This window comes from Mustela nivalis, assembly GCF_964662115.1.
Source record: "Mustela nivalis genome assembly, chromosome: 3".
Lineage (NCBI taxonomy): Eukaryota > Metazoa > Chordata > Mammalia > Carnivora > Mustelidae > Mustela > Mustela nivalis.
In genome coordinates, this window is record NC_139022.1 from 119,549,842 (window position 1) to 119,567,231 (window position 17,390).

Genomic DNA, 17,390 nt, shown 5'->3' on the forward strand with positions numbered 1-17,390 from the left:
GCTCAGGTCATGATCTCTGTGCAGCCCTCCTGGGGCTCTGCACACACTCAGCGGGGAGTCTGCTTGAGATTCTCTCTCTGACCCTCTCTCTCTGCCCTTCCCTCCAGTCACGCCCACACTCTCTAAAACAAACTAATCTTTAAAAAAAAAAAAAAATTTCTTAATTTTAACACTTACACATTGTTTAAAAAAAAACTGGCCAGAAGAAATGAGCAAAACAAAACAGAAAACCAAAAAACCAAAAAACAACCAAAAACCACTACTTCTGAAGCAATGCCAGATATGATAAACTATTGCTGGGTCAGTGATGAGGGTACAGACATCATACTATGTTTAAAGAAAGCAACAAAAACATCGTTCAAAAGAACAATGACCCTCAGACTACATCTTAAATCATGCCAGAAATACTCACGTTCTGGTAGAAGAGCTTGTAGGACTCACACAGAACCTGGAAGGGCAGGAAGGATGTGGTCTAGACACTTACACTAGGATTGTTTCTGAGAGATCCATCTCCCTGCTCAGAGCTCAGGCCTGGAACCCGGTGTGTGTCCTTGATTATTATGTAACCCAAGTACCAAAGACTAATCAAAAGGGAAACCGTACGTAAAAAAATTAAAAAATAAATAAAATCAGTTGGCTGCCCCTCTTAGGCGGCCTGTCTTTATAAAAAATGTCATCAGGGGATCCTAGCGGTTTTGTCATTTCTTTGGAAAATACTTTGTGTTTTATTAAAAGTTACAAATCATCTTCACCAACAACATGTCACTTGGTAACAAGCTTGTATAGCAGAAAAGGCAGGTGTTATCCCTACTTTGTAGATTAAAAAAAAACTGAAGCTCAGAAATTAAATGATTTTCTCAAAGTTAATATGCCTGCAAGAGACAGAGCGAGACTGCAAACCTGCAGCCTCTCCTAGCCTAATGATCATGCCAGAGTCCACACTGCGCTCATCCAGATAGGCTCTGGAGGAGTAGGACATTTCCAATATCCTTTTAAGGAGCTGGATGGGGCTCCTTCCAAGCTGGGGTCCCAGCAATCACTGGAGCAAGAGAACTGTCAAACAAAATGTGCTCTGTAGCCATCCATTTTCAGACGATGGGCCGTGATGTAACAAAACAGGTCAATTACTAGGAACAAGGTGGGGAGAAAACATGTAACGGAGTTTACTTATTACTTGTATTTAATATTCTTAAGAATGTCATAAATGAGGAAACAAGCCCAAGGGTTAAAAGAGTTCCTGGACAAAGGGAACTTAGCAAATTTCCCCTCACAAAAAATGAGTTGATCTCCTCATTCCCTCATTTCAATAGCCATAAAGCTAGGTGGTGACAGTCACAGTACCTGGCTGTTAGGGGCTTGTGATCAATCTTTCTGCGAAGTCTTTGATCTCCAACTTGGCTAGGAAATGAGCTTTTTTCTTCATAGGCTTTATGCTGAGGCCATTAGGGTCCTCACTAGCTGTAGGTCCCACTAGGGTTTGGAGAGAAACCTCCATGTTCAGGCCTGAGCTGCAATTAGGGCCTTTTACTTCTCTAGAAGGCTTACTGAGCAGGTCCCCCTCTGGGGGACGACCAAAACCTCCCTGGCACAGAATCAGCCCCTTCAGTGCTCACATCCTTGTGTTTCTCACTGTTACTAATGCAGCCAACACACTGATCTTCCTGACTTGTGTCTGTAGGAACTGGATCCCACCAAGTGGCAAGTCCAAATGCAAAAAACCAATGTAATCCAGTTGACTTCCCAAAATGTCTAATTGAGAGCAATTGGGAAGTACAAAAATGGATCAATACAAAGTGACAGAGTAAGGCAGGACTCAGGGACTTAGATCAGCTAGGGTCATGACCGCAGCTTTCAACTATGCCATTAAATTGGAACTGTGCCAAACCATGATCAGGAACACTGGCTTCCATCACTGCCACGGGCACGCCACACAGCTAAGCCCCACAGTGCTGAAACAATGCAGATTCCCTATCAGCTAATGCCATATGCTGAACTCAAGACAGGCGAAAGCAACACTCAAAGGAAGCGCTGTTACATTAGAGACATCACAAGGCTCAGCTTCAAAACCATGGTGCAACGCCAGAAAGCAGTCTAGTGGCATTGGAAGGCTTTAGGCTGACCGCCAGTGATAATGGAAGGCAGGACCAGACTTGAAGAATCTGGGTAGATAGTTGCAATGGAGTCACACTTCCCCCATGGTGAGGGTTCAGAAACTGCAGCATCCTTTTCTGTACCCATAGTAACCACCAGCATTGCTTTCTTCAATGACAAATAATAATGTCAAGTGAACTGCTTTGAAGGGCGACAGCCTGGCAGAAGTCTTCCCTAAAACCCGAAAGCCAAAGTTGGCTGCAAGTTTGGGAAAGGCAGGGTAGCAAGTAAGAAGGGCTCTAGCGGGGAAATTAAGAAACATGGATCCCACTCCCTGGTCTGCATCTGACCAGCTGCACTGAACTAGGAACGCAATCTCTCTCTTTGGGCTCAGATTCCTTATCTAGAAACTACGGGGTTAGCTCGTGTTTGCCACTAATGTCCCTCCAGTGCCAGATCTTCAGTGTTTGATGGATTCCATGAAATTAGCTAAAGAAACCCTTTTGCTGGAAATGTAAAGTATAGAGTTGCCTCTCAAAATTTGAAGTTCAAAATCAAAGTAAAGAATGAAAAGAAAGAAATGAAAGCAGGACAGCCATTTCAACTTGAAACTCTTCTGTTACAGCAAAGCAACGCGTTCAGACCGTTTGGGAGGAATAGAAAAGCACAAACTGCAAAACAGGAAATCCATTCTTGGCTTGGCCGGCAGTCAAAAAGCCATGGGCTGGTGAAAATTTAGACCCATTTAAATTTTTAATTTCTTAAAGCTAATAAAGTCCCCAAATTAGTGAATTATTCAGATGGCTGCTACAAAAACACAGAATTACTGCCCCATCCCAGGCTTTTTAATCCGTCCTGATTTCTCCAGTCCTATCTGTGAGGGTGTGATGGTACCTGGAAGGCCACTTCCACCAGTGCCTCTGCTGGATACGGACCCTTTCACTGTTCACCATCATAACCACTGTTTTATGGACAACAGGCTAGCACGGCCTCAGATTACAGGTCAATGTAGACCAACCTTACCTCTCCAGATTGTGTATCAGCTCTTGAACTTGCAGGGACCACAACTCCCACACCTTTGATTCCTCCAGTGCCTTGGCTACAGCAAGCACTCAAATGATTACTAATGACTAAGAAAAGCACTCACCAGTCTCTTCAGGTATATCAGTCTACATGACCAGGTTTATATTTCCAACCTCAGTTTGAACAACAAAATCATTTTTTTAAAAAAAGGCATCAAGAGATAAAAGCTTACAAAAATGAACTTAATAAACACTGAAACCAGATTTCCACAGAAAGCAGAAAAATAATTTATTCCAGTAGATGGCAGAAATAAGAAAGTCATCCTGAAAATATACTTTGGTATACTTCTGTTAGAACAAATATTGCCTCTGAACATGCTCTCTGCTTTCCTACTGACTGCCCCACTGGATCCTGTCTTGTGACAGTTAAACACTTCGCTGAGTCCCTTGCTGTGACCATGCAGGAGTCATCTTCAAATTCACAGGTTCCCAGGAGAAAGCAATGTATTTCCCAGAAGAACAGCACCTTCTAGCTCAGAAGAGTGCATGAACGCTGTAGAGAGTCAGCACAGTTTAGGTTTAAGTAGGCACATAATTTGTCGAAATGTAAAAAAGGTAACAGGAAAAAATACTGCATTGTAGAGTAAGATATTCAAATGTGGTGTGAGTATTTAAGGCAGCTGATGGCCGAAAGAGGCGAGTCAAAGGTGGTCGGGGTTTGGAGTTGACTTTGCGTCTAGAGGAATTCTCTTCGTGACCTGCAAAACAAAGCCGTTCTAGTAACTGATCCTGATGCCATCCTTTAAGAGGGCAAAAGGTTAGTAACATCAAGGAAAGTCAATCAGGCCAATAATTTAAATATATATATAGGTGGTCAATAAATACTTGACTGAAAAGTGAGCTCAAGTATGTCTCAGTTTGGGCAGGTGTTGCAGGGCTGTGACAACAGGTCTGATTACCAAAGACATTACTGAACGGAGAATCGTGAGTCACAGTTTGTGTTATGGAAAGGAGGGAGTGGACTCAGACTGATCCTACTGGAACCTACTGAGTTCACTTCAAGAATCTGTATTTGCCCCTATCCTCTTACAGTTAGGAAACATTGAAAATAGGAATCTTCACACATCAAACTGACAGCACTGGTCGCATAGACTTCTTTATATAAAACTCATTTTAAAGAACTGGATGGGGTGCCTGGGTGGCTCACAGTCAGTTAAGCGTCAGCCTTTGGCTCAGGTCATAATCCCAGGGTCCTGGGATCCAGCCCTACATCAGGCTCCAAGCTCAGCAGGGAGTTTGCTTCTCCTTCCCCCTTTTCCTGCCACGCCCCCCGCTTGTGCTCTCTCTAGCTGTCAAATAATAAATAAATAAATAAATCTTTTAAAAGGAAAAAATAAAGGACTATAAACAAAGCCACATATGCTACTTTCAATATTAAAAGCCAATAAAGAGAATATAAAAGTCCAGTAAACAGTGGCTTTCAAAAAAATTTCTACACAAAACCTGAGTTGGCAGAAAAGAAAACAAGCCGGTTACACAGCTCCTGGGTGGCTCAGTAGGTTAAGTGTCTGCCTTTAGCTTGGGTCATGATCCCGGGGCACTCAGATGGAGCCCTGCATCAGGTTCCCTGCTCAGCGGGGAGTCTGCTTCTCCCTCTGCCCCTTCCCTATTGCTCATGCTCTCTCTCTCAAATAAATAAAATCTAAAACAAACAAACAAACAAACAAACAAAAAAGACAACAATGACAAGGTGTTTATGACACACAATTTGCCAGAATGTTGAGGGTTAGGTGCAGGTGGGCAAGGAGCTACTTAAACTGGGAAGAGATATGGTTTATAGGCAGGCATGTCTGACAAGACTGAAGGTCAAATAGTACGCAGGAGATCCGATGGGCCTTTGAGTTTTTCCCAATCAGTTAGCACAACCGGGAAATCCACAGGGCAGTGTCGTAAAATGGTGGGTTTGCCAAGGCCTGGGGTCCATAATGCCCCAAAACAAACACAAGACAGGTGGTAAGTCTTACTGGAACCAGCTCGGGCAGTCCAATCACCCTCAATATGGGAAGCACCAGACTACTGGACCCACTAAAATACATTCGATTCGAGATACAATCAGAAAACTGTTTTTACAATGTACTAAGAAAATAACCACACTGGGCCAGGGAGGGGCAATTACCAGAGCTACTGGTTTCTTGTGGCCTCATGGGCTCATAAAACCTTTAATCTAATGATCATTTCCTTTTCTCCTCCTTAGGCCAGCAGAACCATCCATCTGTACAGACCTGAGTTCCAGGCAGATGATAAATCTAACTTGAGAATACTGAAGCTGTGAATACAGATGTTTTTTGTGTTAATTTTTTTATGATACACACAGATCAGACCTCCTCATAGTTTAGACCTCTTTGGACACAGAAAGGAAAACTAAGTCTTCACCTTTGGAAAACCACAAGGAATCAGAAAAATTTTCACTTAAGCTCAGTGATACCAGTTTGAGATAAATGTGAGTCAGTGTTATGTTAAATGGCATGGACCTGTAGTTTGATGTGGGAGTGAATTAAAGAAGCTCATATTCTAATTATCTCTCTCGACATGAAATAGCCGTTTGGGGGTGGGTGAAGAGGAACTCAACCAAAGGGTCCATGTTCTCATTTTATAAAATAAGGAAATCGTTAAGGCTACTTTCGGATACAATGGGAGAATGAAGACAACATAAAAATATTAAGGGCAGAACGGGCAAATCTGTTCAGGGGAGGATGAGTGAATATATTTTTTTAATCAAAGAAAAGGTTTCATTTTTATCTGTATTTTTACATTTTAGATAAATTCACAAAACAATTCCTTCTTTATAATTCTGTGTAAGATACATGTTTATTATAGATTAACTACAAGAAACATTTAAGCAAATGAAAGGTCTGTGTATTTAACAAGTCAAGGCAATGCACAAAATGAAAGCCAAAACTGGAGAGCTAAATACATCTATGAAGAAAGGAAATCACTTTGAAACAAGAGGCCAGTAAAGAAAGTACAAGGATTTGCAAGCTGCACACTCAGAAAAAACGTCAGAAAGAATTGACAGAATGGATGAATGAAGGCGAGAGAGCAAAGAGAAGGTCTGCAGAAGAGTGTGTTTACTTATCTGCCTTCTAAATTAATAGGGTAGCGAGAGACAGGAAAGGCTAAGCAAAATTCATTAGGTCAAGAACATGGAAATAGCAGGGCTAGAACTAATAGGTCTCTGAGCAAAGTAGTCAAAGAAAGGCTGCAAAAGTGGTTTGAAAACAACTAGGAAGGACCTGACTGCCAACTTAGGAAGCTGGACATAACCTGCAGGTTAGTAGTTCTTACCTTCTGTGGCTCACGGGGACTTTGGCGAACCCAACAAAAGCTGTGCTTCCTACATGTTACAGAACATCCCAAGGGTCAGGACCCACAAACTCAGGGACTTCAAGTTTGAAAACAAAAACAACAACCCCGTAGCAGCCTATAGAGAACTACCGAAAGCTTCTGGGGCAAGCAATGGTCTCTTTAAGGAAGTGCTGCATCAAGAAGACAAATAAGGTGGTGTTTTGTAGACATGGTGACTGCAGAAAGGGGGGCCTGATGAAGAGCCACTGTCATAACCCAGAGCCACAATGATCTGGCTTAGAACTTTGGGTGCCCAAAGGAGGAACAGGGAGGAGGAGCAGACGTAACAGCCATTAACAGGATCCACTGGATTCAAGGAAGAGGAGAAAGAGGTGATTGAACAGGTTCTGACTCTAAGTGACAGCGAAATCTGTAACCTCAGGAATTGAAACAGATATGACAGTTTGAAGTGGCTGCAGCATATCCGGTCAGAGAGAGCAGAGTAAAAGATACACTTTTTAACCACAAAACACCTTACACCATTTACTTTTCACAAATACGGTTTCATTTTAGCCTCTCAACAGATCCCAAACCTCTTCAGAGCCCACGCCTTCCCCCAAATCCCCACTCGGTACCATGGACCTCATGAACACTCAACTATTTTTGGAATGCATAGAAAAACAGCTCCCTCTGGCCAGAGGCCTAATTACCAATACACTTTATTCCTCTCCTGCTCAGACTCTGTAATAAAATAGAATGTCTGCCCTTTCGGACAAGAGTAAGCCATATAAACTCATCTACAATACATCATGTATTACAATGATGTGGTAAACCACCTAACTTAAAGGCTGCTGCGGCAGAAGCCAAATCCACTCCAAGGAGGTTTTACACTAGCAATGCACATCCCCAAGGCTGCAGGAAAATGGGCCGTGACAAAAACAGCAATCTTAATGTGACGGTTCCGGAAGCATCTTAGGAATCTAGGAGAGGCAGACAAGGCTAGCAGGGGCAGAGAGGGAATGAGCGCTGTTCTTAGAAGTACCCGTAAGATTTCCAGCCAATAAACCTAATGTGCTATAACTCTGCCTATCATCACCAACACATGAAAGAAAATTGTGGCAATTAAAGTGATTAAAGTAGCAAAAGATGAGCTAGGTGCTTACCTGGGCTATTGACATCAATTCAATTCCATCCATACAAAATTATTCTAAAGCTTTCATGACTGTTCCTCATTTTCCGCTGCTGAATAACACGTCTGGCCTATGCCGCCTCCTTTCCAATATCTGGCCTCTATTATGCACAAAATCAAGAGCTTTTCCTTACCAAGGGAAGACAGGCCTAGATCTGGTTTCTGGACTCCTTTATCATCCCACTGTTGTATCAAAGCACAAAGTTCAAAAGGGAATTGAGCTCAGCCTTTTGATTTACCACAAAGAAAAGTAAAGTCTTGTCACAGGAGTTGTCTGCTTCTATGTTAGGCAGAGATTAGATCTCTTCATTTGATAACTCCAAGGCCTACAGTTATGGTACTACCATAATCACCTCAAATGCAGAATAAATGTGACAGGACGTTCCTAGTCAGGGTCCTCCTGGTTATGCTCTCCTGTCTCCTGGCATCTGCTTGTAAAGGAACCATTTAATACAAGGGTTTCGAGCAGCCCTGGTTTGTACTGGGAACCAGAATACAAACAAGGAATTTGTCAATCACGTTAACTTGAGATTGAAAATGGACAAATGGAACCTTCAGATCCACACATGCACTGTTCCTCGGACCCAAAGGGCCCAATTCTCTTTTATTACAAGGGAAGGAAATGAGGCTCAGAGAAATTAAGTGAAAGGCAATGCTGAAAGCAGATCCAACTGAGGCCTGAAGTTCTCTGCCTGAAACCCCAATCAACATCCTGACCTAATATCCACTGTAATTAAAAGGAAGAATAACAAACAGGAGAACTTGATGAAAAAAAGACAGGTTAAAAAAAAATCTTATAAATTAGAAAATACTATATATATTACCCTATGGGCAAAGACAGAACTCAAAGAGGAAAAAACAAAACCAAAAACAAACTTAATTACTTACCTATCAGACTGGCAAAAATCCAGGCTGTGAGGAAACAGGCACTCTCATATATTGTTGGTAGAAATGTAAAAATGGTATAATCTCTATAGAAGGGATGTGGTAATAGCTAGAAAAAGCATTTATACCTTTAAACCTGATTCAATTTTCACAGAATCTAATCCAAATGTCATACGTTTCGGATGATACTGTACCTTTATCAATAACAACAAAAGACTAGAAACAATCCCAAAGTACATCAATGGCTATAAAAAAAGAATTGAGGAATATCTCTATACACTGATAAAAGCAATCTCTAAGATGTATTTTTCAGTGAAAAAAACCCAAGGTACAGAATAGCATATATAATATGATATCTCTTCTGTAATAGCTGTGTGTAGGAGATATAAATATTCATGTCTATATATATACACATATAGATTTTTATGTATGTATGTATGTATGTATATATTTGCTTATCTTGGCAAAATGAAACACAGGAAGGGCAGACCTCTCTGAATGTATCTTGTTTAAAATTTTGACTTTAGAATAGGTTTTACATATTCAAAAGCAGTAGCAAATAAAAAAATTACTATGAATTGAACACAAAATAAAACAATTTGATTATATATCAAATTGATAATGATGAGAGGAAATAATTATTTCAAGTGCCCTCAGAAAACAACATCTTTTTCTTTATTTGTTTTAAGGACAAATAAAGCAACAAAGAAATCCTAAACTGCACTCGATAAACTTAGAGTTAGTAGCTATTCTGGTGTTATTTTGAAACTGTATGTATTGCAGGATAATGAAAATAAGTAAATTACCTATAAGCCAAGATTTTCAGCATATATGAATGATATTCAAGTATAAAACCAAAGAAGTAAAAACCATGAAATGTTAAATTGGAATTGGAAGTACTAACATGAGGGGCACCTGGGTAGCTCAGTCAGTTAAGCATCTGCCTTCAGCTCCCTCATGAGGCTCTCTGCTCAGCTGGGAGCCTGCTTTTCCCTCTCCCTCTGCCTGCCACTCCCCCTGCTTGTGCTCTTGCCCTGTCAAATACATACATAAAACCTTAAAAAAAAAAAAAAAGGTACTAACATGAACTCATGATTTTTTTCTTCTTAGAAGAACATACTTCCTGGCTCTGTCCACTGTAAAGGCTTAAGCAACAACACCCCAGCAGAAATGGATGCACCTGACAATCAGATCTTGGTTTTTTAAATCCATTTCCCACTGAAAGGAACCAACTGGGCTTGAGGGCTGATTAGTAAACCAGGGATCTTTTCAGTGGGAAATTTAGAAAGCAATCTGAGGAACAGCTGACTCCAAATTCAGGACAGGAAACATGCATCTGGGACATCTTTACGTTGCCAGTGAGTAAGGAAACTACCAAAAACTAACACCAAAGGACACAGAAGCCAGTCTAGACAGGCTTCCACAGGCCAAAGAAAGAACAACCTATATTAAAAGGGTAATAAATGTAACTGATTAAAATTCAAAAGGGAAGAAAAGAAAACCTCTCTGGATACCCTGGAAGTAACTTGGGCACTAACATCTTACCCTGATATCTCTGAAAAGAACTAAATATGTTTATTACTTTTCATGTATGATCTATATTTCAAGGTTACTGAATAGCCCTAGAATGAGGGTAAATTCATCTTTATAGAAACATCTCATCCAATCAAATGTAGATGTAACAGATTTTTAACAAAATCACCATTTAGTACTTTCTACAGAAATGTTTACTTCAGGCTAAGATCATCAAAGGATAAAATCCCCAGATAAAAGGTTGGCAGAGTACTTTGCCATCAGAGGGACGAGGCTGTTGTTATCTGAAGCCACTGATCATCGTAGCATCATGGAAGACAGGAGAGTCAGACACCATGTGTCTCTTGATACGAGTTCATGGTACCACCTAAGAAACACTCCTGCCAAAAAAGCGGAACCAGGATCTAGGCAAGCAGTGAGGGCTGACTTCCATTTATCAGAATAATGAAGAGGAACAAACTAAACGGCAGGTTTTATGACTCTCAGCCAGTGAATAAATTTTTCTACTATACCACTCCTCATTTCTCTGATCTGAACCAAATAAAACTTACAATTTAAACTCCAGCTTTCAAAGAGCACCCGTCACTCTATTCAAAGCATTCAGAAATGCCCTTAATTTAAAACTGTCAGCAACTTTAAGAATCCTACAATATAACATATAAGTAAGATGCTCCCGCATCTTAAAGATTACACGCAAACTTTACTTAAATGGCTGGGTAACAGCAGAATTGGAAAGACTCTTATGAATAAGTCTTTTGGTAAGGGGAATGGCCTAAGTCCCAAATTTATTTCTGTTCTTCAGATGTTTACTCTCACCGGCTGCCCTTGCCAAGTGTTAAAATGGCTATAGTTTTCTTTTCCTTTTTTTTTTTTTAAGATTTTATTTATTTATTTGACAGAGAGAGATCACAAGTAGGCATAGAGGCAGGCAGAGAGAGAGAGAGAGAGGAGGAAGCAGGCTCCCCGCTGAGCAGAGTGCCCGACGCAGGACTTGATCCCAGGACCCTGAGATCATGACCTAAGCCGAAGGCAGCGACTTAACCCACTGAGCCACCCAGGTGCCCAATGGCTGTAGTTTTCTGAGGAAAAGTCAAGGCAACCTCTAGCTGCCAGAGTGACAGACAACACTGATGTGAAAGGTCAAGGGTATTAGTCACCTCAATGATGGAGCACTGGCGAGCAGGTCTTCCTCCTTAAGGCCAATGATACTTGAGGTACCAGATGGTTTCATTTTTCAACTGTGGTCCAAAGAGAGGGTTGAGTTGGGCCAGAATTGCAATCAGCCAACTAAAAGAACGATGGGGGGAGGAAAAGCAACAACAGAAAGTGGTGAACTCATGTCGGAACAGGACCATTTTCAATTAGGATGAAAATGAATGCTTTAGTAAAATTTAAATCTCTTCTGCTCAGACCAAACCTTCCAAACACTAAGTTCATAAAACATGTGGTACTAGTGGGAGCACATCTTACACCCCACGTCTCAAAGAGCACACCCTGCCTTCATTTCAAGACACAGTGACAAAGCAGCGAGACTTCACCATAGTTGTCTTTTCTCTCATTATCTTAATTCCACGTAGCCAAGGTTTCCCGCATTCCAGTAACATCTCTACCTCAGAATATCTTTACCTAATTTCAATTTAGCATCATCACAACTTCCAAGCTTAGGAAGAATGGGTGTTACTTTATCCATTCTCCAAATGCTAAGACCCACAATCGATAGGACACACCCATTTTTACTGAGAGAGCCAAGGTTAAATTTCAGCCCACCATCTTTCAATGAGGCTGTAACACTTGAGCTCCCCTTCTCTAATCACCATCACCACTAAAATATGTAACACATCTTTTGGCCCCAGTGGAACTGAACCAAATGGGTATTTAATTCCCCCAGCTTACTTGAGAATCCAAGCAACAACGTATTCCTCTGTACTATACAGATTCATTATGGAGGAAGTACAGTGGTGTTACATACTACCTCAAGGTTAAAAGTGAAGAAGGTACACAAATTGCCTTTAAAATTTTCTTCTACAACTTGCAAAGTTCTGAATAAATGTTTTTTTTTTTTTAATTTTTAAACGATTTTATTTATTGCTTAGAGAGAGGGAGAGAGAGTGAGCACAGGCAGACAGAATGGCAGGCAGAGGCAGAGGGAGAAGCAGGCTCCCCACCGAGCAAGGAGCCCGATGTGGGACTCGATCCCAGGATGCTGGGATCATGACCTGAGCCGAAGGCAGCTGCTTAACCAACTGAGCCACCCAGGCGTCCCCTGAATAAATGGTTTTATGTCTGATCCAGGGATACTTATATCCAGTGAAACTTGAGAATCACTGAGCTAAGACAAAAGGAGGCTAATACAAAAATATCTCACTATTCAAACCACCCCATGTCTTACTTATTAAACAAATATTTAATGAGCACCTACTAGGTTCCAGGCCCCAGTGATACAGAGGAGAAAATGAAGTGTCACTACCTTCACAAAGCTAACATAACGTAATGTCAGGAAGGAAATGAAGTAGGATGAAGGACTAGAGAGTGATGACGGTAGTCAGGGAAGGCCTCTCCAAGGAGGTAACATTTGAGCAGAGACCAGAATAAAGCAGAATACACGCTGACTTTCATTCCTCTGTAATATATATGAAGTGATTGGAGAACGTATCTCATTTTGCAGGGGGAGGGTATGGTAAACAAGCCCAGCCTCCATCGACTGATCAGGGAGAGGAGACTTTAGTAATATAATCTGATGCAGCTATCCTCTCTGCACCACTGCTTTCCAAGGAAAAGGGAGAGAGAATTGCTATAGGAGTAGCAATTGCTCCTGAAATTTTAGCACTTTAAATTCCCTTATATGAGGGGAACCAGCCAAACCTAGCCAGGCTGTTGCCCGGTTACATCTCTTTTCTTCCAGTTGCTGTCATCTTTAGAACTCTTCCAGTCAAAGGATCAAAAAGCCGATTCTGATCACCAATGACCAGACTGCTGGAGAACTTGCCAGTACCCCGCCCGAGGCCTGCACTTACAGAAACAAACCTATCCACCTTCCCGCCCCACCCCAGAGAAGGTGGTTTTGTGACAGGAAACATGACACCTGAGGAAATCAGGCCAAAACAGATACCCTGGGCTGATTCACTTTATAAACCAAAAGCTAATTCAGATGAGATGCTCTGATCTGACCTCAGAGCAGAGAATATTAAACACAAACAGAATACCGAGACTTGTAGTTGAGGTCACATATATCTGACACTGTGAAACAAAGAAAGAGGATAGCACAGGCAGACACACTGAAAAGCTCTGTGACTGCAGTGAACACTAATGGTGCGGAGCTAAGAGTCATGGAAAATTCCACACAGACCCAGGACTTCCCCAATCCCAGCAGGCAATAGAGGCTGACTGTAAAAACAGTCGTTCATCCTTTCGTAAGAGACTGAAATAACTGGCCAACGCTTACAAGTACTAGATAAAAATTATGCTAGAACCTAAACTGATCTTTTTTTTTCATTGAAAAATGTACAGAATGGGATAAAAGCACCATCTCCAGCACTTTGTATCATGTTGTATAGCAGGGCTTCTCAATCCTGGTTGTTCACTATAAACACCCAGGGAGCTTTAAAAAATACAGATGCTATCCTTCACATATAATCCTTCTTTTGATTCTCCCACAATACAATTAAGGAAACCGAGGCAGGGACAGGTTGAATGGCTGGCCTGTGGTCATAATACTAAATAAGAGGTAGGAGCTCCTGAACCAGCAATCAGTTGAGACTAACGTTCCCCCTACAAAAGTTATCTTCTGAAATATTTTTTCACAGACAACAGTTCAGAAGGCATCCATTTAGCTAACCCTAATCTGTCGGGAGTTAAGAAAACAAAGAATACATCTGCTGATTGTTGATGAAGTCCATCATAAACCTCTGTTACCTGAGGTAAATAAAAAAATATCCTAAATCAAGAACAAAGACCACTTTGCTTGTTCCGATCAGGATTCAGAAACTTTCTAAAATTGAATTTTACATACTACTCTTTAATGTTTCAAATCAAGCAAAACATCTCACTTCAAAACCAAACCAAACCAACAGACGACAGTTCACGAAAATTCCTTGGGAAAAAGCCCAGGTCAGTTCACTTGTAATTTCATGGAGGAATTTTCCCCCTCTCACCAGCTGAACTCTCTGCCTGCCCTTCTGACTACCGCCTGACTTAAAATTTCCCTTTAAAGCTGATAAACACGGTGGAAAACTGGAAGGAGAAAAAAATCCACTCTGAATTGATGGAAGTGGGTGGAGGAAGCGATCCTATTCCAGTGAATCTATTACTTCATGTGTCCAAGGAAAGAGAACTAAGTGTACCCTTCACACTTGCCCAAACTGTTCCACATGTCTCCATAACCTGAAGGCCAGCCGAATAACCAACCATCTGAAGTTATTCAAACTACTGAGGCAGCTATGGTGTGGTAACATATTTCAGAGAACTGCAGGGCTAGAAGGGACCAGAGGTCAAGTCCATGTTCCTCATTTTAATGAGGAAGAAACTAAGTGCTAGGGAGCTTAATACCTCACAGTGAATCAGAGATAAAGCTGGAAGAGGAACCCAGAACTCCTGAGTCCCACTACATCAGGCTGTTCCCACAGCATATAAAGGGCAAAACAAATCCAGCAGCCCCGGAGCTCCTAATTAATTCCACAACCACTTACCAGTGCAAAGATTAACTGGTTAAGGGGCCAACCCTCGAGGGGCTCATGAGCTTGTGAGAGACAAGGCAAGGTTAGCAGCAGATTGTGCTTTAAATACCATATGCACGGGAGCATTCATGCTACAAATACTCCCTGCTCACTTACCATGAGCTCAGCTCTTGCTTATTAGAATTCTCCAAACACAAAATATGCCCTCCCCACTGAAAAGGCTATATCCAGACCTCTCAAATCTTGCTTTTTTTTTTTTTGGTTCCACACTTGGATATGAGAGCAGGGAACAAAGGAATGGTTACTTCTTCCTGATGCACAGATCAAGTGCATAACTGCTAGGCTTCCCTGTTGGAATGGGTTAAGTCCAGCTAGGACTTCTCTTCTAATCCACTGCCCCTGCAGCGAGGACCAGGACAGGAATAACCTCTATCAGTGGGCTCCTGAAGAAAGAGCAGAGATGCAGGAGAGCAACTTGCCTTATCTCCACTGAGAGGACCTCAGTCATATCCCTTCACCCTAATCAAACAACACCAATTCTTTCAAGGGCAGCAATGTTACTAGACATGATTAAAAAATACAGGCTTTATCAATGGATGAATGGATGGATTAATAAAGAGATTATAGTAAATATATACAATGGAATATTATTCAGCTATAAAAAAGAATGTGGATCTTGCTAGTTGGGACATGAATGGGCATTATGCTAAGTGAAGTAAGTCAGAGAAAGATAAATACTGTATGATCTCTCTTATATGTTTTTTTATCTAAAAAAACAAGCTCATAGATAACAGAAAACAGATTGGTGGTTGCCAGAGGTGGGATGTAATGGATGGGCGAGATGAATAAATTGTGTATTTTTGTTTTAGTTTAAATGAATTAAATTTTAAAAATGAAAGCTTTTGTTATTATTGTAAGAGAGGCAGGAAAAAAATATGAGATGCAATATTAGACAAGAATGCATTTTAATTCCAGCTACCCGAATATTAGTGGAGTGACTCCAGGCAAGTGACCTTATAAACTGAGCCTCAGCTTTCCTTCTTGTAAAAGGAAGACAATAACCTCTGTTTCAAGATGTTAAGAATTAAACAGGTAATACATGAAAATAGCTGACAACTGATGTTCAATAAATACTAGTTATTCCTTCTTCTCTGACGCACCCAGAGACTGAAATACAACCTATTTACTTTACAAAGGAGTTTCTCATGTAACAATGAGTCATCTCATCTCCACCCCCCTCTCCACCCCTAGCCCTCTGTGATTGGCAGAATTCTAGGATATTCCCCCCAAGATTCCCATCCCCTCGTATACACACCCTGTCTAACCCCAGGACAGTGAGTATGATGGGACAATCTCCCAAGATTAGACTGTGTTAGACTGTACTGCTGGCTTTAAGGAAAATTACCCTGAGTGGACTTGACCTAACCGGGTGAACTCTTAAAAGAGATGGGGGGCTCTCCCTGATGAAAGACCTTAGGAGTGTGTATATCACTTAAGCATTTAACGCCAATCAGCTCTGAACACAGCCTTTAATATATGTTCTGGAATAAGCAACTGAATTCCTTTCTCTCCTTTACAGTGAACACAACATTCAACTGTCTCAGTAGAGGGAGCTGGAGGGACACGGCGGGCGTGGGCTGGAAGACGATGGAATCGGTGTGTGCCTATTCCGTGGAGCCGGCAGAGACTCGGGGCTGGAATACAGTCATGCTTTGAGCTGGCAGTCTCAGTCTGGAAAGAACCTTTCTGCAGTCCTCCTGACAGGGAAACCAGTCCTTGTATGGCCTGGATGCTCTGCAGGCCCCCCACTCGCACTGACACAGGGAATCGCACCCACGCCACAGCCTGCCCGCTCTCTTGCCCGTACTTCCGAGGGTGGTCTACTGTTTGCCCACCAACTCCAGACCCACTCCAGCCTGGCCGAACCAATGAAATTCTCTGCTATCTAGTGGGAGGAACCACAGTTTCTCCAACAAGTCCTGATTCCCTTCCAAGTTTGTCTTTCCTTGGATACTCTCCCTCAGCCCTAGATAACCACACAGAATTTCCTCCTATCTTACAGTATCTCCTATCTTTCTTCGTAGTGAACAGGAATCATGTTAAACTTCTCCTGTTTAACATACTGTGTGGTTTCTGTCTTGTAATTGGACCCAGATTACTACGGGATGAGAAAGATTTGACACAAAGGAGATGCTCTATTGTTGGCTTTGAAGATGCAAGGGCCACATGGAAAAGAATGTGACCTCTAGGAGCTAAGAGCAGTCACCAACTAATAGTCAGCAAGGAAAACAGACCTTAGTCCAACAACCAATTCAAAGGAACTGAATTCTGCCACAGCCACAGGAGCTTAGAAAAGGGCCCCAACCTTCAGGTGAGAAGGCACCAACTATGTTAACCTTATCCCAACACTATCTCTATGAGGGCCCTTTCACTACCACAGGAATATGCCCCATTTTTGCCAGCTCTACACTTGGAATATCATTTCTTTTCTCCATACTTTTTATACCAGGCCTTCCAGTTCGAAGTCTGTAATAATGCCCTTATCTCCCAAATTATAAAGGAAAAGAGCAAAAAGTCAAAGTAAGAAAAGTACACTTTTCCATATAGCAGATGATGATATATGCTGGGCCAGGTACCTGGATTTCTCTCCCA

The 17,390-nt window shown here is 41.6% G+C and overlaps 1 protein-coding gene and 1 long non-coding RNA gene across 2 annotated transcripts in view; one reads left to right on the top strand and one right to left on the bottom strand.

Annotated features, from left to right (window-relative positions):
* Positions 1-3,377: 3,377 nt before the first annotated feature.
* The window catches only part of ATP6V0E1 (ATPase H+ transporting V0 subunit e1), a 29,938-nt gene continuing 15,925 nt past the window's right edge, over positions 3,378-17,390 (bottom strand). The window contains exons 3-4 of the mRNA XM_082726100.1: positions 11,223-11,352; positions 3,378-3,871 (exon numbers count right to left, since the gene is read on the bottom strand). Of these exons, the coding sequence (XP_082582226.1) occupies positions 11,259-11,352 (94 nt within the window). The 3' untranslated portion in view covers positions 3,378-3,871; positions 11,223-11,258. The remainder of the gene's footprint in view (positions 3,872-11,222; positions 11,353-17,390) is intronic.
* Positions 3,871-11,305, top strand: LOC309862348. The gene is made up of 2 exons (XR_014310477.1): positions 3,871-5,613; positions 9,643-11,305. It is a non-coding gene; the product is annotated as an uncharacterized lncRNA (long non-coding RNA).